General features: G+C 38.8%; 1 protein-coding gene across 1 annotated transcript; it reads right to left on the bottom strand.

Moving 5' to 3' along the window:
- Positions 1 to 13224: 13224 nt before the first annotated feature.
- hunk (hormonally up-regulated Neu-associated kinase) lies at positions 13225 to 27940 on the bottom strand. Its single transcript, XM_015605340.3, has 9 exons — positions 27162 to 27940; positions 23253 to 23545; positions 22420 to 22475; positions 21823 to 21958; positions 21575 to 21702; positions 19499 to 19625; positions 18167 to 18335; positions 17866 to 18019; positions 13225 to 15593 (listed from the first exon to the last, which is right to left on the bottom strand). Exons 1-9 carry the CDS (start codon positions 27393 to 27395, stop codon positions 14899 to 14901), a joined length of 1992 nt encoding a protein of 663 aa, XP_015460826.3. The 5' UTR covers positions 27396 to 27940; the 3' UTR covers positions 13225 to 14898.
- Between the last annotated feature and the right edge of the window lie 21 nt (positions 27941 to 27961).

Here is a 27961-nt window from a genome sequence, read left to right on the forward strand (position 1 = left end):
ACATTATAATTTTAGAATTTGCCATAAAATACTGGTCAGTAATTGTTAAACCAGTCTGTAGCTAACTATAATTTGGAAATGTTTTGAAGTAGTGAACAATTATCTAAATGTTTCACTAGAACTCTATGAGGTCTTATGTCTATGAGGATTTAAGTGTTTATTAGCTTCAAGCTAACAAATGCTAATTGTCACTTTTCCCTCACTTGGTTTGATAAAACACTGCAGAGACTCAAGATAAGCATTAAAAGCATTTAGAACGAATCTTCTCTAGCAATTTAAAGCAATGTCTCTCACGCTTCTCTGTTACAAACATTTCTAATAGAACCTATTATTTTTACTGAGTATTTTTGCTATGGCATTGCTTCCATCAGGCCACGCCTTTGAAGCAAATATTATTTTAAGAATTTTTGAACTATAAGCTGTGGTGAGTGGAACAGACATTTAATAATTACATGCCAGTTTTCCAGCATTAGTGTAAAGATATCAATAGGCTGTTAAATGTACCACTAGTGTCGCTAAGCTAACCTGGGACAATGCTAACAACGAAAACCCTCCCTACAGTCGGGAAGTGTAATTAGTGCTTGGACCCACCCCACTACTTAAGGACATGCTTTACACATACATTTCTGGACAAGCTTTTTGATACAGAACTAACACAAGAGGTTAAAGAATATTACAGGAGTTTAAACATACAGCTGTATAAACATACAAAAAGACTAATTTCTTTGATTTTACCAAATTGAAAACCTCTAAAATATATTCAAGAGGAAGATGGATAATCACAAGCCATTAAACCAAGCTGAACTGCTTGAATTTTTGCACCAGGAGTAAAGCAGCATAAAGTTATCCAAAAGCAGTGTGTAAGACTGGTGGAGGAAAACATGCTGCCAAGAAAACCAGGGTTATTCCACCAAATATTGACTTCAGAACTCCTAAAACTTTATGAATATGAACTTGTTTTATTTGCATTATTTAAGGTCTAAAGGTTTGCATCTTTTTTGTTATATCAGACTTTTCTTATTTTCTGCAAATAAATGCTCTAAATGACAATATTTGTATTTAAAATTTGGTAGAAATGTTGTCTGTAGTTTATAGAATAAAACGACAATATTAATTTAACTCAAACATATATCTATAAATAGCAAAATCAGAAACTGAAGTCTCTTAATTTTTTCCAGAGCTGTATATAACTCGGGTTTTCCAGTGTTCTGTAGTTTTAGTTAACTGCTCGTTTTACCAGAGTTACATAGTGCAGTTAGCAGTAGGCTCAGAGAAACAGGGACGTAGGTGCTGTTTACTTTATTACAGTTGGTGGAGCATCACAATTATTTTAATTAATGTATTTTAAGGTTTAATTTTCCATATAATTTTGATTTAGGCACAGGGAAAAACACCAAAATGTGCAGGATGGGTATTCCAGGACTGGGAATCACTGCTCCACCACCTCGCCAACCTGCTCTAGAGGTGGCATCGCCCTCCAGATGTTGGGGTGTGGAGTTCTTTGTTCTGGGGCTGGTGATTTTTCTTTCAGGCTCGTTATTTCACCTGCTGCGCAAGACGCTGTCATTTTGATGAATGTGCCTGGGCCCTGCGTCTGCACGCTGCAGCCCACCACAGCCGAAGCGCTGATGCTCGACACTTTTCAGTGTGATCGATGCAAACTGACCCCACAACACCCCCCCAAATCAACACACAAGTACACACACACACACACACACATATACACTCTCCATTCTGCATCCATTCACCCTCTTCCCCTCCCTCCTTCACCTTGTCCAGACACACAACCACTCTCGTTCATGCTATGGGGACATGGCGTATGGGAGAATATAAATAATGTAGGAAAACTGTCTGGAGATAAGTATCCTCCTGAAGCAATCCAGGAGCAATGTGGCCACCCTTGCGCCTAGGAACTGCCCCTGCCATAGAAACAATCTGCCCAATCCTTTTCCAGTTCAGAGCGGGACTTGCTAGGCCTACGCCACAGGTCCAGAGTATTTTTAGTAGCATTAAACTAGTTTTTGTGCAGTGGATACAAGCACATAATATTTCACCTGTGAGAGTTCCCTCCATGTATTTATGTAAAAAATGTATATAGGTCATTTTAGAGTATTTGTATTAGGGTTAGTGGTATGGTACAAAAAAAAAAAAAAAAATATTATGATATTTATCATTATACACTTCTAGACAAAAAAATTATATTTAACCCTAGAACGCTTAATGTTATGGTTGATTCCCTCCGCCCATCTATGTTTTTTTCAAGAGGCATGCTTTCGTGATAGGGAGTAATATATTTTATGGGTGTAATTTACCTGATGTAAGTGTGTGTGTGTGTTTAAATCAGGTGCTCACATGTCCCAGAAATGGGTGGACCAAAGACCAAGTTCCCAGCAGAATTATTATTTTTTGTTTGGACATTACCTGTTGAGGATTACCTGATTTTCCAATATTTTTTCTGATTATTTATTGGGTCATTCATGTTACCTTTTTTATTTTATGAGATGTTGTATGTTGTAAAATTAAAGAAGAGTTAAAACTAATTTTAACGTTAGTGTTCTATGGTTAAAAATGATCAGTTCCTCTGATTTTATTATTCATAGTTATATGTTTGAGTTAAATGAACATTGTTATTTTATTCTATCAACTATCAACACTATTGTAATTTAGAGCATAAATGAGAAATGGTCAGAATAATGAAAAAAAGATGCATCGCTTTCAGGCCTCAAATAATGTAAAAAAAAAAAAAAAAAAAACTTGTATTTTTTAAGTGTTCAGTAATCAATATTTGATGGAATAACCCTGAATTTAAATCTAGAGCTAATGCAGTCAATGGTAATGCATAGTTTACATAGGACAACAGACATCTGAATATAAAACAAAATTCTATTATGATGATCTTGCATTGAACCTTTTTTATATTTTTAATGTTTAATTTTATTTTTAAAAGTTTCAGTGTGAAAAAATTGTGATTAATCACTGTTAGTCACAGCAAATTACTTGTTTTTAATCAATCATCAGCCCTAATTTTGACACAGATAAAAAGCATAAATAGTGTCAGATTCTTAAAAACTGATATTCAAATATTGTCCTGAATTTATAGTACAGTAGTTATTTTAAAATTGGCTACACTTTATTCAATTAAACAGTATTGATTACACAACCTGCTGGGTTTTTATCAAATTCTCACTTTGCATTGTTTAAAGATGAAATTTCTACCTTTCATGGAAATGTTGAATGTTTTCTGGCTACTGGTAAAAATGTAGTTCACGTGGAGTGATGTAAGAACTGGAGTTTTTCTGCAAAGCTGGTGGACATTTTTCGTTGGTTTCCCACACACAGATTAAACCTAGTTGTAGACTATATTTTCCTTTTAATACAAAATCTCTAATCAAAATGTTAATTGTCTGGGAAACCACCTGAAACCACCTGAAATCACAACCCTAATATATATATATATATATATTAGTATATATTAGTAGTTTTTGAATCAGTTTCTCTGATTTTTTTTCTATTTATAGGTTTATTTTTGAGTAAAATGAACATTGTTGTTTTATTCTATAAACTACAGACAACATTTCTCCCAAATTCCAGATAAAAATATTTTCATTAATAACCTAATTTATATATTTGTCAGAAAATGAGAAATGGCTTAAATAATAAAAAAGATGCAGAGCTTTCAGACCTGAAATAATGCAAAGAAAACAAGTTCATATTCATAAAGTTTTAAGAGTTCAGAAATAATCAATATTTTGTGGAATAACTCTGGTGTTTTTTAATCACAGTTTTAATTTTATGCATCTTGGCATCATGTTCTCCTCCACCAGTCTTACACACTGCTTTTGGATAACTTTATGCTGCTTTACTCCTGGTGCAAAAATTCAAACTATTCAGCTTGGTTTGATGACGCGATTTTAAATTTGGTAAAATTAAGGAAAAACATCATCATTAAATGGTCTCTTATTTTTTTCCAGAGCTGTATATTAGTATATTGTAAAAGTATATTGTAAAAAACTTGAAAAAATCGTATATTGTGTTACTGCTGTTACTCTCTACTGCAGCATTTACACACGTACACACAGCACATTCACACTTTCATCATAATAAATAGATGAAACACAGAGAACTCTGTAACTATTTAAACTAGTACTATTTCCTACACCTTCAAAAACTCTTGGAAACTGGAGAAAACTGGTACACAAAAAAATAAAAAACAGATGGCAACATTGGTTTGAGCAGTGAAGAAAAGAATTAGAGGTCTGACAGATAAAGTATAGTAATAAACTCATTGTTAGGATGAGAAAATAAAAACTTTTGACTGGTAGTGTTATATCTGACATTCTCAGAAAAGCATATTGCGTTTATAAACATAAAATATGGTAATACTGCCCAGCCACAATGTCTATTGGTTCATTTATTATGAATTACTGAATGACACATCAAAAAATAATAAACTGCCAGATTAAAATTCAGTTTTAAAAGAAAAACATTGAAATTGAAGTTTTGACAGTAATGATATGAGAATGTGGAGAAACCTGCATAGCCCTCGCGGCTGTCCATAACTGTAATTAGCATAGTTTTTTTGGTTTGGTTCATATATTACTTGACCTTTAGCCAGGTGTAAAAATGCTCAGGTGCACTGTGATCAGATGCAGTACGGTTTACTCAAACCAGTTTCAGTCAGTGGTGTAAACGGACATGCTCAAATCATGTGATCTACACATGCTCACATTTAGTGGTGCAGGATAAAATCGATTCGAGCTCGAATTGCCATTCTAACATTGAACGATTCAGAATTGATTCTCATTTTTAAAAAATCAATTTTTTTTGGGTGAAGCTACTGTTGCACTGAGCTTAACTGTCCTGGACAGTATGAGCTCCGCGTGACAATAGATGAGCTCTGCGGTACAGTTAAAACGCTCTGCGCGACAATAGATGAGCTCCGCGGTACAGTTAAAACGCTCTGCGCGACAGTAGCTGAGCTCCGTGCTACAGTTAAAAAGCTCCGCGCGACAGTAGCTAAGCTCCGCGGTACAGTTAAAAAGCTCCGCACGACAGTAGATGAGCTCTACGGTACAGTTAAAAAGCTCAGCGCGACAGTAGGTGAGCTCCGTGGTACAGTTAAAAAGCTCCATGCGACAGTAGGTGAGCTCCGTGGTACAGTTAAAAAGCTCCATGCGACAGTATGTGAGCTCCACGGTACAGTTAAAAAGCTCCGCGCGACAGTAGATGAGTTCTGTGGTACAGTTAAAAAGCTGAGCGCGACAGTAGGTGAGCTCCGTGGTACAGTTAAAAAGCTCCGCTCGACAGTATGTGAGCTCCTCGGTACAGTTAAAAAGCTCCGCGCGACAGTAGATGAGCTCTGCGGTACAGTTAAAAAGCTCCGCGCGACAGTAGATGAACTCTGCGGTACAGTTAAAAAGCTCTGCACGACAGTAGATGAGCTCCGTGGTACAGTTAAAACGCTCTGCGCGACAGTAGGTGAGCTCCACGGTGCAGTTAAAAAGCTCAGCACGACAGTAGATGAGCTCCGTGGTACAGTTAAAAAGCTCAGCGCGACAGTAGCTAAGCTCCGCGGTACAGTTAAAGCGCTCTGTGCGACAGTAGCTAAGCTCCACAGTACAGTTAAAAAGCTCCACGCGACAGTAGCTGAGCTCCGCGATACAGTTAAAAAGCTCAGCGCGACAGTAGGTGAGCTCCGTGGTACAGTTAAAAAGCTCCATGTGAGCTCCGCGGTACAGTTAAAAAGCTCCGCGCGACAGTAGATGAGCTCTGCGGTACAGTTAAAAAGCTCAGCGCGACAGTAGGTGAGCTCCGTGGTACAGTTAAAAAGCTCCATGCGACAGTATGTGAGCTCCACGGTACAGTTAAAAAGCTCCGCGCGACAGTAGATGAGCTCTGTGGTACAGTTAAAAAGCTGAGCGCGACAGTAGGTGAGCTCCGTGGTACAGTTAAAAAGCTCAGCGCGATAGTAGCTGAGCTCCGCGGTACAGTTAAAAAGCTGAGCGCGACAGTAGCTGAGCTCCGCGATACAGTTAAAAAGCTCAGCGCGACAGTAGATGAGCTCCGCGGTACAGTTAAAAAGCTCCATGCGACAGTAGATGAGCTCCGCGGTACAGTTAAAAAGCTCCACGCGACAGTAGATGAGCTCCGCGGTACAGTTAAAAAGCTCAGCGCGACAGTAGATGAGCTCCGCGGTACAGTTAAAAAGCTCAGCACGACAGTAGATGAACTCTGCGGTAAAGTTAAAAAGCTGAGCGCGACAGTAGCTGAGCTCTGCGGTACAGTTAAAAAGCTCCGCACGACAGTAGGTGAGCTCCGCGGTACAGTTAAAAAGCTCCGCGCGACAGTAGCTGAGCTCCACGGTACAGTTAAAACGCTCTGCGCGACAGTAGCTAAGCTCCGCGGTACAGTTAAAAAGCTCTGCGCGACAGTAGCCGAGCTCCACGGTACAGTTAAAAAGCTCCGCGCGACAGTAGATGAGCTCCGCGCGACAGTAGATGAGCTCCGCAGTACAGTTAAAAAGCTCCATGCCACAGTAGATGAGCTCCGCGGTACAGTTAAAAAGCTCCACGCGACAGTAGATGAGCTCCGCGGTACAGTTCAAAAGCTCAGCGCAACAGTAGATGAGCTCCGCGGTAAAGTTAAAAAGCTCAGCGCGACAGTAGCTGAGCTCTGCGGTAAAGTTAAAAAGCTGAGCGCGACAGTAGCTGAGCTCCGCGGTACAGTTAAAAAGCTCCGCGCGACAGTAGCTGAGCTCCGCGGTACAGTTAAAAAGCTCCGCGCGACAGTCGGTGAGCTCCGCGGTGCAGTTAAAAAGCTCCGCACGACAGTAGATGAGCTCTACGGTACAGTTAAAAAGCTCAGCGCGACAGTAGATGAACTCTGCGGTAAAGTTAAAAAGCTGAGCGCGACAGTAGCTAAGCTCCGCGGTACAGTTAAAAAGCTCTGTGCGGCAGTAGGTGATCTGAAACTCAAAGACTTGTTCTGCAGGGTTCTATAACTGATTTATTCTTTTACCTTGGCGTTCAGGCAGTTTTATGCTAAAGTCAATATCTCTCTCTCTCCTGCACTCGCACACACACACACACACACACACACGCATACACACACACACACACACACACACACTCCCTCTAGGAAGCAGTTTCACCAGTGGTTGATATATATCAGGGATGGCAAACTCACTTACACAACGTCCAATGTCAAGAGGGACGAACTGGACTGGGTTTTTATTTAAAAGCCTGACACTGTGAGCAGTGTACAGTGTCTCCTGCTGTGCTCCATTTAAACTGGGAATTTGGGAATCTCAAGTAGGAAATTTCAGCTGGAACGCCCTCACAAGATGGAATTTCTACTCCAAACATTGGATGAGCCTCACCAAATACAAGTTAAATACAAGTTCAAATCCACATCAAAAGTAGTAAAATCAGTAGTATACTATTGTTTATTAGCTCTTTTATCTTTGTGTACAAGGTCAACTACATTCCTGAAGACCCCATTGTCGAACCTTTTACTTCTAAAAAACAAAAATAAATGTAATAAATAAAAAATAATTCGCTTTTTATTGTGTCTGACAATAATAAAAGTAATAAAATGATGAACACCTATTTTATGAAAAAAATAATAATAATACAAAATTAGGAGGAGGTTGCACTGGTATATTTCTCAACAGCCAAGACCTTAGTCTATAACAGACAAACCAAGTCTCCCTGAAGCTGTGGGAGTCTCCCGCATTTCGGTAGCGGCTCCCTGATGCCCGCGAGTCACATATAATCTCCCGGAATTCAGAACGAGCGCCCCAAACGCGCACACAGGCCACAGACTTTTATTCTCTATTGGCCTGATTGGCCTGTTCTCTGCAAAGAGTCTGTGAGACAGCCAATCAGTTTTTAGTGTGGGCGGGCAGTGTTTTTCCCCCCTCCCGGACGGGATTTGTTCAGTGAGTGAGAGAAAGCAGATCATGGCAGAGGCAGGGAAAGCAGAGGCAGGGCCTTCCAAAAAGAAAAAATATAAAACTCAATTCACCTCTGAGTTATCTAAATTTATTTAAAAAAAAGTAAAATTAATTAAAATAAAAGTAAAGTTTCGTTATCCTTTGGTGTGTGTGCAAGTTTTTTTTGTCCTTTTTTTTTTTGGTGGGGGGGGGGGGGGGGGGAGGGGGGGGAGGTAACCTCCCTGAAATCAACTTTTGCAGCTTGGGATGTCTGCTATAATGACATACCTTCAGATTTTTTTTGTGATTTAACTAACTTTTTTATTTTCAAGTTGAAACTTGTTTTATTCAAATTCTTGAAATTAAGTTTTTTTTTAACAGTTTTTCCCCCTAAAACTACATTCAAGAAACAAAATACAAACCAATATTTCACCTCTCAATCACTTTAGAGGCGTGACCCCCATCACTTCAGTTCCGACATCAATTAATTGTCTGTTTTTCAGACACAAAGAATCTGTTATTTCGCTGAACTGGAAAAGCTCTTTGAAAACAGGATTAGTCTCAGTCGATTTCTAAGCCTGAACAGATTGACTAGGATGAGAGGCCAATACGCAGCGAGAGACGTTGACTCTAATGAAGGCCTTAGCTACAGTATAACAGCCAGTAAAAGCTTATGGTGCTTTTAACACCCGGGCCGCGGAGTTTAAGCCACAGATTGGCTTTGCTGTTGTGTTGTGTTGTCATTGACAGCTATGGTTTTCAGTGTTTTACGGTATTCTTTACTCTCTGTTGGGCTGCTGTGCTCTATTGATGGGCGGAGTAGGTTCCAGGTGTGTAGAAATGTGTTTGAGGATGCCTACACTTAATTCTTGTGGTTTCTAGTGTTTGGGTGTGTGTAGAGAACAGCCACAGCTATGTTGAGAAACTGCTGGGAAGTGCCAAAAAGCTTTCCTCGGAAGTTGGCATTAACAGAAATTCAGTCAACTGTTGAGTTCTGTGTTACTTACGTAATTTTCACAGTAAAGTCTGATTTTGTTTTTCTGTATCTTTGTCCCAAACCTTTGCCTGATCCTTACTGGACCACATTTGTCGTGTAGTATATTAAATAATGTCTGATATAAAAAATAAAAACAATGAATATAACACAGGACATATTGTAGGTGCAGCTAGGGTGGCTTATAGGCCTACAGCCATGGAGCTTCTGTTAAAAGCACCATCTATTTTTTGTATCATTTTAAGTAAACTTTAAAATAATGACTTTGTTCCCTTTACTATCTTTGAATGAACTGGCAATATCAGTGCCGCAAACATTTGGGGAAATTTATAGCTCGCTTGTGGTGAGAACGTGATCCGGTCTCGATCAGATCCAGCTATTAAATATAAGCCATTTATTAGAGCTAAACTGCTGATAAAGCAAGCACAGTTTAAACTGATATATTAGCCAGATAACGCTAATTACCACAGCTCTGAACAAACACTGTGTCCATGCACGCTCCGTCTGCGCTGCATTCACTGCTCACAGCCGCGTGACTCTGTTTATTATGTATAAATCTGCGCTGCAGGTAGAAACACTGTGTTTGAAAGTGCAGCGTTTCAGTGTTCCGTGTTAAAGCACAGATATTTGCGCTGAAACACAAAATATTCTCGCTATATTTACTTTTTTCGTATATTTATATTTATTTACACATACTCCCGTGTCAGACAGCTCTGACCAATCAGAGGACACAGGCTGCTCGCGTGGTTTATTGATGCGCATTTTGGTGCGTTTACATTTATGCCTATGTGAAACCAGACCGAACAGAGCGAGAAAACGCTCCAAGTAAACGAACTCATTAACTGATTCGGACCAGAGAAACGAACTACAGGTGTGAAAACGCCCTAACAATGCATATCAGATTTTTTTTTTTTCAGACGAGACAACCACAGTCCTCATCCACAAAAAAGATTCAGCTCCAGCAGATCAACATCCAGAGCTGAATGTTAAAAAGGATGATTCTACTGATTGATAAGCTGCTGTTAGCTTGCTGACTGTTATGTAATATTAAAATGGCAAAAATACACCCTAAATGTAAAAATGTAGCTATGCCGATTATACCACCCACACCTTTTCTTAGCTGTACCCCCCCCCTCCCCCCCCCCCTCCCCCCGTCACTAGTAATGCCCTAACACCAGGATGGTAAGGACTAGCAGCAAAACAAGTTGGAGGAAAGCGCAGCAACTTAGTTCTGATACATCAGCTCACAGATGCCTTGTGCTGATCAACATCACCTTTTGGAGTGATGTGTGGGGAGAGCGCCTCCTACCCACACAGAGAGAGCAAGCCCAATTGTGCTCTTTCAGACTCCGGCAGCTGATGGCAAGCTGCATGACTGGGATTCGAACATGAATCGAATGATTTCCTGACCATAGTGGAGCCCCTCGTAAATCATAGCTAGGAGTCATTTTCTTTGAACTTAGTTAAGCTTTGTACGAAGATAACTGCAACTTTGCACAGTCTTGCTTTTTTGTGAATGTAAATAATTAATTAATAGCATATTTGTAAAACTTACCATGAATTAATTCATTGATTGGCCATAGCAGCGCTGACTGGCGCTTTGTAATATCTGACACCAAGATGTTAGCAGCAAACAATTTGTCTTATATAAGTTGAGGGTGTTCCTCCATAAATCACGTCAATGGGCCTTGAGTATCCATGACCCTGCTCATGGTTCATTGGTTGTCCTTCCACAAAACACTTTCGGTAGGTAGGCCAACTGACTGCTGCATAGGAACATCCCACAAGACCTGTCTGATGTTTTGGAGATGTTTTTGAAGCTGTCTAGCCATCAAAGTATAGTTCTGGTTAAAGACATTTGATCCTTAAAGCTTGTCCATTTTTCATACATGTAACATCAACTTCAAAAAATGACTGTTCACTTGCCTCTTAATATATTAATCCCACACGCTGATATGTAAGTCATTGACATTGTAGTGAGATAATCAATGTTAACAATTCATTCACCTGTCAGAGTTTTTTACCTGGAACCTAGAGTGGGTAAAATGCTCTGTTTTAAAGCTGTGAACAGAACATTTTTCAGTTAATCAATGCATTTCATGCTGTTTTATATTATTAAATTGGTCATTACAAGGCGAATGAAGGTCCATCAGCTCACGAGTCTCAAGCAGCACAATAGTCAATCTTGCTTTATGACAAAGAAAGCAGAGAGCTGAGCTAAGCACCAGCTCATATGAAATTATCATACACAATAAATACAGCCTAAGATGAGTTCCTAACTTGTGATTATCGATGTTTAAAAAATAATTTTCCCCACAAATTCAAGGAATGCAGCAGGACGACTGGTGTTTTAGAGTGTTCAGGTAGTTTGATTATGGAGATTTATCGAGATGTTTATAAATTGACTTTCGCATAGTTTGCTAACATAGGTTAGCTAACTAGATGCCTAGATAGCTCATATATATATATATATATATGTTTTTTCTGTGAATTTACTTGAATTCATAGGTTTAAAAATAGATTAAATAAGTAATTGTCATTTTTAATTTATGTTTACATTTTTAGAAGCTAAAATAATGTGAACTCTTCCTGCTGCTGCAAATGTAAGTAACACTGGGATCATCTCTACCTTTCTTTCATTAAAGGTTTTTCGTTTTTCGTTTACTGTTATAATTGTGGTCTGTTGCTGGATATCTAAGTGGCTAGCGAGAATGTTTGTTTAGATTCGTTTAGGTTAGTTAGCTAGATAGATTGCTGGATAAACATTGTTTTGGTAATAGCTAACCTAGATAACTGCCTTTTTTAATCTCTTTATATTTGGCAAACTTGCTTCATAAATAAAGTTCGGTCCAGGCATGTGTATTTACTTTATTAAATAGCTCATTATTTTGTGCAAATTTAGTTTGAAGTGCGCTTTACAATGAGCTGCTTAAATCAGAAACCATTACAAGATCTAGTCGTGTTTGCTAAATATAAAACTCACAAAACTATAGTTTGTCTGTCTAGCGTTTACTGATGAACTTAGAATGGTTTGCAAAAACTACAAACTTGTTGGAAATTGGACAATAATCACCATTTACCTCTGTAGACATGATTTTATACATTGAGTTGTATAAAATCGTTGTTATACACTGCTGTTGTATGAATCAAACATTGATACTAAATTTGCTTAACCTCAACTGTTGATTTTGTTGTTGTCCATATGTGAGTTTTATCACTTAAGAGATCTGCCTGAGAAACAAATCCATAATCCATAATAATACTACTCATTTTGTGTGTTTATTATTGCTGTAGTTGTAAGATTCTATTCTATTCTATAACAACAAATCTGCTGTCGTACCGGAAGTTCTATCAGATAGTGAACAAAGAAAGCCCCTCTATTGTTATCATGGAACACAAAGGAAACACAAAACCCACTAAATTAATAAATTAAATGACTATTACTCTATTACTCTATGATGTTCCAGACATTGAGCATTAAGGCTTCCTGTCACTACCACTGTAAAGAATTTTTTTCTAGAAATGTATTTTATTTGAGTTTGTATATATATTTTTTAGTTTTTTTTATTGAGTAATAATTGTGGAAAACTTGAAAAACCTTTTAACATGCAGAACATTCTCTAGGCTTTTCATATTTTGTGGTTTTAACCTTTTGTTTTATGTTGATATTAATACTCTTACGTACTCTGTGATCATAATGGCCATCTCCTGTGACTAATGTGTATAACCCTACACCCCGTACTGTGCTAAGCCACTGGAGTCTTTGTCCAGGGTTGTTTGTGTCACTTGAGCCTCCACAGGATTTGAGATAACTATACCGTCCTGTGTAAACAAAGCGCTTTGCTTTAATATACTTTACAGCCACGACTACGGCCACAGCTCTTATCGGCTTAACCGCCCAGATTGATGTGGGTGTGGAGATACAAGGCCTTGTCTGGGGGTTCCCCCAACATTCCCCCAGCCCCCCTTGTTGTCCCACATCCAGCAGATTTATCAGGGTGTAAGAGTACATGTGTGTAGGGGCTGGGGCAGGGGCTAATAGTGAGTGGGGGAGGTTGGGGTTGGGGCTGTGGTCGGTACTGTTACAACGCAGCTGACTGAATTAAACGAGGCAGGAGTTCTTTCAGCTGTCACTCATTTTATGCTCCCCACAGGTGCCTCGTGGGAAAAGCGGACAGTGCAACAGCAAACGCATACCCCCCTCGCGCCCCCCCGTGTCACATTACAGCAAAAGGTTACAGCAAGAGGCCTTCGCTTTTTTTTTTTTTGAAGCAATAAAAAACGTACCACACTGAAGTAAATCAGCACTTGTGCACTTTTATTGTGTAGTAAGAAGTGTCATAAAAGGAGTGGAAAAGAAAAACCCAGTACACAAATATTCATTTTTTTTCAAGTGTTAAATATTAAATATTTAAAATCTTTCTTTACAGCATAAAAATCTCTTCTCACATAAGCACATCAACTCGCTACAAAAGCTTACAAAATGACCTTCGCAATTCAAAAGACTTTCAACCTCTGATCCATTCCTCGTCGTAACAAAGAGGTACAAATTGAGGTCTCCAAAATCCGACACACAGTTTTCCAAAAAAGAAACGTGTTCAGTGCATGCAAAGAAGTAGTCCACGTTGGAAAAAGAGTTCATTAACAAACAGTTCGTAGCCTTCTGTGCAAGTGAAGACTTTGGAAAGCCGATAGCTTTATACCTCAAATACAGTAGTAGTGTGCGATGAGAGCAGGACGAGTTGAACGTATGAGTACGCATGAGATGAAAGACACTTGGATTTCATATTTACAAGCACATCTTACATCACAGGATCACAATCGTCCAATGGACAAACAGGGATTTAAAAAAAAATAAAGAAGAAAATATATTTAAGCATCTTGGCAACTTTCAGCGCTGTGAACTATCAATGTGTACGCACTATTGCACAGTCTACCTTTTAATCATTCAACATTTCAGAATGATGTGTGTGTTATATGTCACAAATGATGATGAGCCCACTCCCATACAGTCAAAACTACACATAGGCTACAGAATGTACCACGATTCTGCTTCAGGTTCTCCCATTCGAAGCTCAAGTTATTTAAGGCTATACACGTCCAGCGACCTTCTTCGTTCGAGGGAAGTAAGAAAAAAGGAATGTTAACAGTTACGCAAGTTCAGGTGCGCAGCTAAAGGCTAAAGGGGGAAGAAGGCTTGATCTATGAAGTACAGCTAGACCTGAGTGTCTGTGGAACTTGTGAGGTGGAACTACGGTACGCAGCGATTGCTCAAACTCACACGGCTGTGTAATTATATATAAGCGGCCAGGACGCAAACGTTCTCAGGCTGTATTGCTTCACAGGAGCTCCGAGGTACATGCAAATACCGTACTGGCAGTGGTGCAGCATCTCTTCGTGGAACGTGAGTGGTGGAATGAAAGGAAAAAAATAGGAGTCTTTTTGTCTGATCCTTGAACGTGGATTGCAGTGACAGATGGCTAAGACTGCTTTATGGAAACAGATATCAGATATTAAAGTCAGCATTCTTGATGCTCGTGAGGGTCCGTCTTAGCGACGGACACGCCACTGGCAGTGTTGCGTAAGAGGTAATAAATCTAACACAGTGTTCGGAGCTGGAGTGTGCGTGCTCTCTACAGGCAGGCATCTGTTCTATCTGTGCATATCAAGGACAGAAGTCAGTGAACTCCCCGGAGGGTTTATGTCAAATCGCCCAGTCACGTTTGAAGCCCTGGTGCTTCAGAACGATTAAGCATTAGCGGTGAAAACTATTACTGCATACAATTTATGTCTCTGTGTTTTTTCTTTTCTTTTCTTCTTTTTTGAGGAATGGTTCAGTCAAAAATGCACATGCCTAAAAAACATTGGTAGACTTGATTGAAAACTGATAGCCATCATTTAATGTTGCTCACATCAATTAGCACATTTTTGGTTAAGCCATTCCTTTATCTTTTATGTTTAAAGTTCAAAATCAGCACAGGGTCTTGAGAGCCCCGGAGGCACAGAGCAGAGTTTGCATGTGGTAGGGCGTGGGTGACTCCACCTCCACTGCTTTTTCTGGCCTGAACGGCGGCACCTGGAAGGTAAATGGTGGAACCTTCTTCTTCAGGATCTGTCCAATGCCCATGGAGGGAAACTTGCTGCGATGTTGCGGACTATCTGGTTCGTCGTTGGCCCCACTGCTTCCACTGCTTCCGCTACTTTCGCTGCTCCCACTGCCCCCACTGTTAGACTCTGGAGGGCTTGGGGTAGGCCAGTCTGCGGTAGGGGGGGCCTTCTTAGGCTGGGGTTTGACGATAAGCACTGGAGGGCTAGGGATTGTGGCCTTCTTCAGGTAGGAGCTGTCTGGCTGGAAGGCAGACACATGGCGAGGTGGAGAGAGAGCACCGTTGGTGAGCTTGTACCAGGGGGATGGAGGGGCTTCTTTTTTGGGTTCCTTGCTCGCTGAAGCCCAGGAGTGAGCACCAAGAGAGGAGGGCGGCCGGGCTGGGACGTCCACGGCTTTCACGTCTTTGGAGCTCTTTTTCTGGGGTGGCTGGGCATCCAGGTGGCTAACTTCTCGTGAAAAGAGAGGGTGGATCTCTAGGTATTCCAGTGAGGAAGAGGCTATACAGCCACCTCGGCCTGAGTAAGCTTCCTTGAGACCAGTCATCGCTTTGAGGAGTCCTGAAAGAAAGAAAAAGGAATGTGTGCTTAGCATGACTTTACCAAACATTTGTTTTCGGTCATATATAAAACATATGTACGACATGTTGCACTGAGTGAGTTAGTTAAGCACATTTCACATTTCAACATGCACTGTAACCCAGAACTTTTCTGGACATTACCAAAAGGAGCTGTGTTTGTGAAAGGATATGTCTGGATCAGTAGTAGGGGTCGGCGATATGGCTCTAAAATAATATCACGATATTTCAGGGTATTTTTACGATAACAATATACTTGGCGATATAGGAAAACTAAAATAATTTATTCATTTCAGGAATATAGTATAATAGTATAACAGCATAATCATAGTGTGGCAAAATAAATAATATAGCAGAAAATAATATAATGCAGCAAATAATATTGCAGAATATTTAGTGCATGCATATAAACTGCAAACTAAAACAATTATACAATAAATACACTTAAAGCTTCACAGTAAATAATAGACTACTTTTAAGACAGAACAGCCCTATTATCACGATATGGATTTTTAATATCATGATATTTCTGTGTCACGATATATTGAATACGATATAATATTGCCCACCCCTAATCAGTAGTACTGGACATTACCCAGACTTTATCCTGCCATTCCCCTTGTACAATGTCCATGTTAATGTCTGTGTGAGCCCAGCCCTAGTAAGAAAGTGTCTGATATGGAAAATCTCTGGCTTTATATTACATATGTGAAAGGGAAACCTGAATTTCTGAACGTTTTTGAGAGCTCATATGTGAAACTGGCATTAGATTTATAATGCACAAAGCAAAAATGCATTAAGAATAGAATCTACATAGATATAGCTTCAGTGTTGAGATAGAAACATTAGTGAATTTAAAAAATATATCTGGACAAGATTAGCCAAGTCCAGAAAAGCAAAAATGCCTTATCTTTCCAAACTCCAAATAATTTAACATGGCACTGTCTGGAAAATTAGTTCTTTAATTTTTGCTGCTACTCACAGATCATTCCTCTGTCTCTATCAAATCAAATCAAATCAAATTTATTTGTATAGCGCTTTTTACAACTGGTGTTGGCACAAAGCAGCTTTACAGAAACATGATTACAGGACAAAGAATCAGGCAAAACATTAAACATAGAATATACATAATACAGAACCCCCAGTGAGCGCGGAGGCAAGGAAAAACTCCCTCAGAGCTGCAGGAGGAGGAAGAAACCTTGGGAGGACCAAGACTCACATTAAAGGGGGGACCATCCTACCACTGGTCAAACAGCTTTTAAATTAATTTTAAAAAGTCTTTTATACATCCACATAGGTTTTATATATTCAGTGTATAGCAGCTCCACTAATGGCTTATAGTATGTACAGTACTATAGTCTATGTACAGTACTATAAGCCAGTGCCCACTGTGGTTAATAAAACAAGAAAAAAACACACAGGACAACAATGATTTTTGGTATGTGCTCCAGGGCTTGTTTGTTTTGTTGGTAAGATTATGGCCCTATATATTAAAAACACAAGTCTTCTTTTGGTCCTTCTTTCAAATCAACTTTTATGACATTCTTCAAGACCTTGAAATGTTAACCATGGTGGCGTGGGACAGAGATATGGGTCAATAGCTGATTTTTTACTCTGCAGCAGACGGCTCAGCACAGACAAGGCCTTAGGGCTCTGCACAGTTAAGCAGAACAGACCGGTTCCACATGTTGAACATTTGCTCTTAGTGACTGCCTACGTGACTCTCAGGCTGAGGCGATAACTGATAAACCTCAAGAGGCTTTGTTCAAATTATGCAAATATGTCTTTCACATTATGTCTTTTAGTCTTGATTGATCTCATGCCTGCTCATTTTCTTTTTGTGTTTTTTTTAGCTTTAGCTTTGGTATTCAAATGTTACTGTTACAGTGGTATTATAATCATTTGGAAAACTATAAAAGCATTAAAATTATACACATATCAATTCATATTAAAATTTATATTTTAACAAAAAAAAAACAATTATAGCCATTTTAATTTTGAGATTATAAATGTCAAACAGCCGCTTGCCTTTTCACAGCTATCAGCCATGATATGTCCCTTATTTTTACTGATAAAAGCTTACTAAAAATAGAATTTCTAGATCTCGATGGACATTTCATTATTCAATTTCTTCAAATTTCCATATATTTTATACATTGCATTTTAATTTCTTTACTAGAATCAGAGACTCAATTTATATTTTTATTTTTATATTTCTTTATATTTTATTAACAAAATCCAATTCTGAAATCTACCTGTTTTCTGCTTCTTTTCCTTGGTGGGTCCTTTGCTCACTGCCAGATAAACTGGTGTCTGCTTTGGTGGAATAGTGACTTTCTCAATGTGTTTCCTCCACTGTGTCTGAAACAATTCGCTCTTTTTCTCCTTCTCCATGCTGAACTGCTTCTCCTGTAATGACAGAGACAAAATCATTTTAGTGGAAAATCCAAAACCATCCTGCATAAAACTCAGATTCACTGCCCTCACCCATATACTGTATATTGTGTATTTGATGTGTGTGTATTTGACTACTAATAAAAAAGCTGTCGGACTCACCCGATATTCTTTGGAAAGTCTCTTCATCTTCTTGTTGAGGAGGAAGTAGACAGCGAGAGTGTGGCAGGCTTTGTTTGTGAGAACAGCGCTGAGGACTTCACTGTGCTTGTAGCCCATCCGCTCGGTCATGTGCAGAAGAACCGTGTGGTTAATTTCTTCAATGTGGATCCTGGGTGTGAGGAAAAACATTTAATTACTCCCACAAAACAGCCTAATATGTATGTAGTGCAGATAATATGTGTGGAAATGTGAAACTAAAGCATTAAAAAAAGCTTTAGATATAAAGAAAAATGTGACAATATATGAGTACAGGTAGGGTGTGCCATATCGTATCGTACACGATAATATCGTCATTCTAAAATATCGTGCCATATCACCATTCCATTTCCCATTATATATCTACTAGAGTAGATAGAGTATTGTATCTGTCCAGTATCATTTATTTTACTTTAATCCTGGATATATGGAAATATTTGGAGTGCATTATTACTACCATGACATTCTGGATCATTGACTTCTTTTACAAATCTGATAAAATTCTTGTATTTTTTTTTTCAATATCTCATTTAGGGTTGTGCAGTATTATATTGTATGTAATAATAAAATATTATTTTTTATTTTCTTGCAATGTATAGTGTATTTAAAAAAAAAACAAAAAAAAACAAACATTTAACATCGTTAGAGTATCGTTATCGCAAAAATACCATAAAATATCGTGATTTTATTTTAGGGGCCATATCGCCCACCCTTAACCCTTGTGTGGTGTACATTTTTCATCAAATGATACTAAAAAAATATTTTTTCTAACTCAAACTCATTGGCATTGGCTCATTTTTTGTGAAAAACATATATCAAAACACATTTTCGATAAACACCCACTGTACACCTCCCCCCCCACACATACATTTATATTACATACAGTATGTTTGGCCAAGGGCTAATAAACATTGTTTTATTTGTAAATTTAAAACTAAACAAATTTTCTACTCATATCTTGAGTTTAATTCATTTTCTTTTACATTTTATTAAAAAACTAATAAAAAAAGAGTAGCACTTTTTAAAAGAAATGTAACATAAGAAAGGTAAAGGGCAAATATTAACCATGTAAGCTGTTTATATTGCTTGCAATTTAGGTGAAGCGAGCATGTGTAAAGCATTTTAATGTAGAATTGCTTAATTTTGCTGAATTAAATACAAGTAACAAAGTAAACGAGTAACAAAAATATGAACACCACACAAGGGATAAGTACAGGAAAAAAATATATATATATTTTGTTTTTTGTAATTTACACAGCACAAACAGCCATAGCAGAAAACAGCAGTTTATTTTACCTGTTCAAGTATGGGACTCCAGTGTGTGGGTTCCCTAACTGCAGCCATGAGTCTCCCATAACCTGGTGAATGTTGGGTCTCTTGGCGGGGTCTGGTTCTAGCAGGCTCTTCAGTAAACTAACTGCAGCTGTGGGCAAAAAAAAAAGAAAAGATGAATGTTAATACACTGGACTGTCTAAATCTCTTTAAATCAGATCTGGTTCAATGACAGCCATGAGTATCTTATTCTCTACTTCATTAACCAGAGCAACTGAGATCAGCAAATCTATAGTTCGCCATCAATGTAGCTCTCAGTAGAGCTCTATAGACAGACACGAGCTCAGTGCAGAGGAACAGTATCCCCCCTGCTCTCACAGTACCAACATTTACAGAAACACGAGACCACTCTTCAACAGCCAAGACAAAACAAAGGCAGTGTGTCCCAACTCTGACCAGTAAGACGTAATTGACCAACTAGCCCCTTTGCAGTGTCTTGCATAAGCAGAGCGATAAGAAGACAGACCTGTCACTGATAAATACCTCAGTTACATAAGGAGGCTAATCTCATTTCACTTCTGAATCATCCTGTTGTAATACGCAACAATGACACAATGACATAAATGCCTCAAGATAATACTAAACATGTTGCCAAGATGTTCCCCTGTCAGTTAAGATGTAAATAAAGCTGCAAAATAGCTGCAAATTATAAAACACGCCTATAATCCTTTAGAATTCATCTTTTAATCATTCTTTTTTTTTGCTTGATGCAAAAGGTAAACTGAAAACTAAAGGAACACTGTTCTCTGTTTTAATGACATATTCAATAGCAGCAGATAATATCTGCCCACAAAATATGTTTTTACTCTAACATTGCATTGGATAATTTCTAAAAGAGAAATGTAAGAGAAATTTGAATAGTGTGAATTTAGCTTTTGAATCATGCAACCAGAAATTTTACTGTTTAATTATTTGCCTTCAATATGCATGCTATCTGACTATTGTTGCACATTCCCACATTGTTATGAAGAGCTGGAAAACAAATTCTAACTATATAAATATATATATATATATATATATTGCATTGCATCTATATTGTGCAAAAATATTTTTTTTAAGTAAACTTTACGGTAAAAAGGAAAAATCTTCAACGGAAATCCATTTAAAAAGATTTTATTCCAAGCTATTTTGGACCTTTATTATGAAATTCTGATGCAATTTTAAGACATTTTCAGGTTCGCACTGCGCCAACAAGTGAAAAGCAGAAATGGAAAACAACGGAAAAATAAGGTTTTGGCGTAACAGCAACATATATATATATATATATATATATATATGTATATAGAACTTGATCTTCTACCAGTTTTACTGGTTACATAAGTACAGTTTCTAAACCATAATTAAAGCAACCCCAACAAAAGAGCATTCAAGGAAACAAGTTATATAATAAATGCACTGCTAGTGTCAAACCACACAAATGTTTTTTTTTATTTGCAGTTAACCAGCTATTTCACTGGCTCATAACCTCAACCTGTAATTATGCAAATAGTTACTCTTGCACGCAACATTTTTTCATTTTTTGCCCACTGTTTACATCTGCTATATACAACTAATCGAGCTAAAAATACTCCAAACAGAGAGTTAGGTAGAGACAGTGTGACTGCAGTCAGTAAGCAAAAGCATTAAACCATTAGCCTTAAGAGACTTGGGTCAATCAGAGTTATCCCTCAGCTCCAGAAGAACATTTAAGGGAGTGGGCACCAGCGTGGTGGAAGAAGCTATTAAGTCCATCCTTTGCAATTCGTTTAACATCGGACTCCGTTCACGAGACAGAAAAACAGCAAGCTCGACCAAAATAAGAGGCCAACTAACAATGGCTGCCTTCTTCCTAAACCTTTAGAGCGTGTTGCCTATTCGATTCTAATTCACAGCCTGGTGTGGAGGCAGGCTTGGGTCTGTTCAGGCCAAGAAAATCACAGAAGACGGCCTCATTTTGAATTTCTTCTTATTCATCTTACTATATAACATTCACAAGGCTTTTTCAGTTGTTTTTTTTAATATAATTGTTTGTGGAGGTTTTAAGCAGGTTTATATGTTTACCTGAGGAGACTGAAGGGGGTAAAGGGTTCATGTCTTTGTCGACCATCCTCTGGTGCAGGGCTTTGAGGCTGAATGGCTCCACGGTGAAGGGGAGGGTGCCCGTAAGCATGGCATACATGTTGACTCCGCTGCATTGGAAAACAGATACTTATTATTCCTAATGAAGGGTTGGGGTGTGAGCATTCATCAAGAGGCGATCAATACGCATTAGCCTTTAATAGAAGAGAGAGGGAGTTAAGTGGACTCACATTGACCAGACGTCTACTTTGGGTCCGTACTTTTTCCGAGAGAGAAGCTCGGGAGCGGCGTAGGCCGGGCTGCCGCACTGAGTGCTGAAAGGTTCGGAATAGCCCAGGATTCCTGCACAGTTGCTCAGCCCAAAATCTGCAGGAGAGCAAAGGGAAATAGAGAACTTTGAACCAGAACCTTGGAGGAAAGGTGTCAGTCTGAGTCTGTTGCACCCTTTTGGAGTGAACTGAGGGGGGTTTATGGCTGTCTAACACTAACAGACTAACCCAGTCTGTCACACACAGCTGTTAAGTAGGATCTTTGTATGCCGAGGCGGACTTTCGCAGAGGTGAGAGGTTGTTTGGTTTTAATGAGATACTGATTGCTCAATCAGTCCGTGTCACATACCGAAGAGGGCCATTTCCTTAGGCTCTTACTTTATATTATTAAGGACTGATGTTGGTTGCTCTTGCATATTGAAAAGACTTTGTCTAGGGAATTGTGTTGTGTTGGGAATACATTTGGAAATCAAACACTTTCATTGCATTGGTTAGGAGCATTTAAAAAATAAAAAATAAAAGATTTTTAAAGAAAAGTACTTGCTTTAACTTGCTTACCAATGAGCTTAATGTTGTCCTCTTCATCCAGAAGAAGATTTTCAATCTTTAGATCTCTGTAGGAAACAAACAAAAAGAAAAACTTCAGTTAATCATCAGATCCCGTTTGACAGTTTTGTGACAGACAGCCAAAGCAAACAATGGATGTTTGCATAGAGAAAATTCTTCTATTCATGCCTTGCATTGGCAATATGGGTCATGCAGGCTGATTTCTAAGCCTATTGTTTTTTTTTTTTTCTGGAGAACCATAAGCTTATATCTACACAAACTCTCAAATCTCAGTTCTCATTTAATTCAGACTGAATTCAACATGTTTTGAACAATAGTTCCAAAGCCTTTAAAGAAAAGGGCAGTGAATGTAGGCTAAATGTAGGCTGTTTAGGATAAGTTGGAACAGGGCTGGAATATATGGCCTAAATGTATAGATGTTAATAGTTAATATATGCTAATTTACATATTTCTTATATAAAACAATACTTTTGGTTAGTGCAATATAATAATTCATCTGTTGCAAAAAAAGATAGAGAAGAAGTGCCAAAAATGCCCACAATGGATTAAATTAAATAAAATTAAATTCTAAAAAAATTAAATTCTGAAAAATGTATTTGCCAGTTAATGCAATGCACCCTCTAATGAACTTGAGTCAGTTATAAATACTGTAAATAGTGTAAATGTATATTGAAATATCTTAAATATGTTTAAAAAACTATTACTGTTTTTGAAACATTCTATCACAATATGTATTCGAATATTTTAAATATTTAACAAATTAAAATATTGTCCAGCTCTAATTAGGAATAAATATTAATTAATTAATTATTTAATTATCTCACCTGTGTACCACTCCAGCCCTGTGCAGGTGCTCCACAGCCATGACTAGCTGGCGAATGTATTTCTGCGCCTCCCTCTCGTCGAGCCGCTTCTTCTCGTAGATGTAGTTCATGAGGTTTCCTCCTGGGCAGAGCTCCATGACGAGGTAGTAGCTGTTCTCTGTCTCCAGGATGTCCAGCAGCTGGGTGATGTTGGGGTGGCGAATCATCTGCTGGATCTGGCCCTCCCGTCTGAGGTTTTTCGTCACATACGAGTCCTTCTTGGCCTTTCTTTTGTCGATCACTTTCACTGCCACCTAGAAAACACAAGAGTAGAGAACAACTCTCTAAGACTCTAAGTTTGGGTCTCAATTATTTGACATGCAAGCATCTGGTCTAGAAACTTGGCAAAGGCATAAGGCACTAAGAAACAGGTGAGGAAGGCCCAGTTAATCTGAACCGGATTCTTATTTCACAAGAATTTGTGGCGCACCCACATTTGACTCTCCGTGTCAAATTGTCCTACACTACACTACCCTACACTAACACTGGAGTCCGTGGATGTAAAAGGGGTGGTGTGGGAAGGCTCTGGACAAATGACTAAAAGCAACACCTAAGTTCCCAAACACTTTAAAACACCAGGTCCACTCAGAGGGTGGTACTCCAAATGGCTTGTTAATGCACTCCATTTGTCACCAGAGACGCTGCAAATCTCTAATGCTGAACAAACACTCAAACGACAAGAGACAAAGTAGTGACAAATGTGTGCATCACGCTGTAAATGGAGATCCATGCTAGAACACTCTTAGGTCCTACATAATAGAAACACCTTTGTAAAAGAAGGGTCATAAATTGAACATTCGCCCTCGGCTGTGTTAAAAATTAATCTTGAAAAAAAGGCTCTGTGCGGGGTATGGGGGCGCTGGTTTCCAGTTCTATTATTAGGGTTCTATTATTATAGTTCTGGTCTATTATTAATATTTTCTATTTTTGTGGCTTTATCACTATATTTTCTAATGACGTGATATTATAACACATATTTGGCATCAAAAAAATGTTTTTGCTGCGTGAACAAAACATTCTTTTGCCCTCTTTAATGTAAATGTATTTTTTTATTTTTAAATACCCATACTTAAAAAAAGGAATAGTTTTCTTTGTCTTCATTGTGTGTGTGTTTATGTGTCTATTTATTTACTGATTGCAAAAAAGTAATAATAAATTCTTATGCGTGCCATTGTAAAAAATGTAATTAAATATTTTAACATTCTTTTTTTTTTTTTTTGCAAAAATGTTTAAAATCATAAAACAATCAAATATAATTTAAAAATAATATATATATATTTTTGGACAATTAAATTGCAAAGCGTATTTTTCTGGTCTTAGGATTGCTTCCATTGTTTGGGTCTGTGTTCCCTCCTGAATCCATGGACAATAGCCTCGTGCTATTTGTTCTACAGCTGATCAAAGTACTCAGCTCTCTTCTGTATGGATGAAGAGGGTTCAAAAGGTGACCAGCCACGGCATGACAAATCATCAAACAATGAAGGGGACCGAGAGCAAACAAGTCATAACATGAGCAATTGAGCAAATAATTATATCAATTAGTCTAATAGAAAGGGTACTGAGAGGTAAAGAAAGAGCTTCAAAGACCTCCCACGGCAGATGTAAAGCAGTCACCTAAATGCAAATAGAACACTGTCTAATCTTGACCAGTCCGCCAGAGATAACCCCCAGTCTCGCCAAAGAGGGGTGCAGGGGGTTTGCGGGGGGATATGTTGGGGGTAAGAGAGGGGGATAAAGGGGGAGAGCACCCCAGAGCTTGAGGCTAACATGTTGTTTATCTCCACCACAGACAAAGGGGGCTAGGGTGAAAGTGGGTTACGTATGATGAAAACACATAGCAGAAGCATGTGCAGCCGCTCGCCCCACCCAACCCCGTTTCCCCCCCTCTTTCTCCTGATGATGTCAGCTGGTGAGGGCGAACAAGGAGACAGCAGCACGAGGCGTGCAGTCCTCTGTGAGATTTCCACCGTTTGCATCATCATTGAGAAAACTGAGAGAGTGAGAGAGTGAGAGAGAGAGGGAGAGAGTGCTTCTCCCTGCCACAGCAACAGTGAAAGGGGCTGTCAGGGGGCTGAGCTAATCCTCGATATGCAAAATAGATATTTCAGGTCAGTCATTCAAAAACAGAGGCACTTGTTTTCTCTCCCTAATATGCAAATCGAAAAGCTGCACCCAGTGGAACATTGAACAAAGACAGACAGTAGGCGAGAGCTGAACAAATCACTGCCATGCTGGACAAAGGTAGAGAGACATGTACAGAGGAATTAGTGCATTTACCATAATGCACATGTCTTCTGTCTTTTATTAAAGAAACTGTACTGATTTTGTGCATTTGCCCTCCTTGCCAATGCCTGCTCAAAAAACCAACTATGTCCCTCTAGGAATTCAGTTGTGAAACTTCATCTCCATGCTCCATGCTCTCAGCAGAGGAAGACGCACTTCTCTCACTTCTACCCAGATGCTAAACAAGAATCTTCATTAATAAACATATTTTAGTTCAGCTTGAACTCAAGAGTCTGTCCACTTTCTGGGGTAATCTAAGATTAATTCAGACACCCAGATCCAAATAAGCTCAGCTGGATTGCCTTGCCTTTGTTACCTAATGCTACCTGAGTAGGTGTGAGTATCACCTACGGGTGAACATCTCAGTCCACTAGAGCTGTAGAACTAGAGGATCTAATGGGCTCTTGGGGGATGTCTTTCATTCGTTCAGGGCACAAGGACAGAGCTGTCAGCCTTCACCTATATGGATACAGATTAATGACAGATTCAACAAAGTCAATTACATGCAGAGAGCCAAGGGACCGTCTACAGGCTCCTCCAGCTACAGCTGCTTTATGTGAAACCACTGATTGCTGAGGAGCATGAACAAAAGCCTGTACAGTCAGTCAATCCATGCTGAAGAAAAACACTTCACTACTGTTGAGTGTTGATGGTGAATTCACCTTAAACTGGTTGGGTTTAGCTGAATTGATTTAAATACAAATGTAAATTTTGTCTGTGAAGCTCCAGAACAGAATTGTTATATAGCTATAGCTATGAAGCTACACATCCAGCACACTTTATATACTGGCCTACAGCCTTGCAAACTTTGAAACAAAGCAAGAGGGTCGACTGATTTAATCAGTTATCAATTAGTTTATTAACCAGCTATAATTTTCCTCTATGATTATTTAAAAAAAGTAATCTAAGCTAACTATGTATCTATCTGACTTAAGCGTCAACAAATAAAACTATTGTGCTGCTACAATATGTGAGATTTCCTCTATGATTAATAAAAAAAACTAAGATATGTAACTATCTGACTTAAGCATCAATAAATTAAAATTAAATAATTTTATTTGCTAGCTACTGTGTTTGCCATTTTCTTGTTTTTTTTAGCTATTGTGCTGCTACAATATGTGAGATTTCCTCTGTGATTAATTTAAAAAGTTTCTAAAGCAAACGTATGTATCTATCTGATTTAAGCTTAAAGCAATACATTAAAATGTTTTTAACTATTTTATTTGCTAGCTAGGTACTGTGTTTGACTTTTTTGTTTTGTTATTTAGTTAGCTATTGGGCAGCTGTAGCATAGAGTATAGAGTATTTTTTCACTAAACTATCTTAAACTAGCTATGTATGTATCTGACTCTGAAGCATTAATGAATGAAAATGTGTTGAGTAGTATATATCAAGTTAATATTCACTAATATTCACTAAACTAATGTTCTTAATGAGTTGCCTGGTTAAAATAAAGGTTAAATAAAAAAAAACTTTTTTTTAAATTATTTAAATGAATGTCCCCCAACTATTTAACTTTTGCAAGCTTAGTAAAGTAACTTAGTAAAATAAACAGATCAGACTCAACCCTAGCTAGTTTTAACTTACCTTCTCCCCGGTCAGAGCGTGAAGACCCTCCCGGACTTTGGCGAAGGACCCCTCTCCCAGTTTCCTTCCTATCAGGTAGTTCCCGACTCTCTTGGTGTGGTAGAAGTTCCGCAGGATGTCTCCGGGCGGACCGCTGGTTAAGGAGGAGGGCGGGAGGCTCTCTGGAGCCACGGAGGTCGGAGCTTTCACCCCGAAGAGCCGGTCCATGCTCATGTCTGTGCCAGCCTCGGGCATGCTGCCGGTTTGAGTGGAGTCAGAACAGGTAACAGAAACGGTTCTCTCTGGGAGTCTGTCTGAAACCAGCTGCCACCAGTTAGGACATGTGAACTGGAGTCAGCTGGGTGAGTAAACTACTGACCAACCAATCAACCAACCAACCAACCAGAGAGAAGCCCTAAAGCCAGCTAAAGACTGACGGAAACGAGACGCACGCACGGAGCTCCGCCACCTGTGCGGCTCAGGTGGATAAATGACGAAGTTAGTTACCGCTGGCGAACAGCAGGTACGAGATAATTAATAGCTTTATGTAACGGCTCCAAACAACAGCCCTGGAGAGAAATTAGCTTTGAAAAACGGACATATCTACCCAAATTTAGCCTCATCTAAAACCTCTTAAGTCCTTCTCTCTTTCTCTCTTTCAGTTCTTCATCTAACGCTCCTCTCCTCCTCTCTTCTCTACTCTTCTCAGTTTCATCTGTTGACTGTTGACTATCCGCCTGATATCATGTTTTTACCCAACTTACTTTCCCGGTTCGGGGAGGGGGCGTTTCTCATTTGCTACAGAATCGCTCCTCAGTCGC

This window comes from Astyanax mexicanus, chromosome 20 (genome assembly GCF_023375975.1).
Source record: "Astyanax mexicanus isolate ESR-SI-001 chromosome 20, AstMex3_surface, whole genome shotgun sequence".
NCBI classification, from domain to species: domain Eukaryota; kingdom Metazoa; phylum Chordata; class Actinopteri; order Characiformes; family Acestrorhamphidae; genus Astyanax; species Astyanax mexicanus.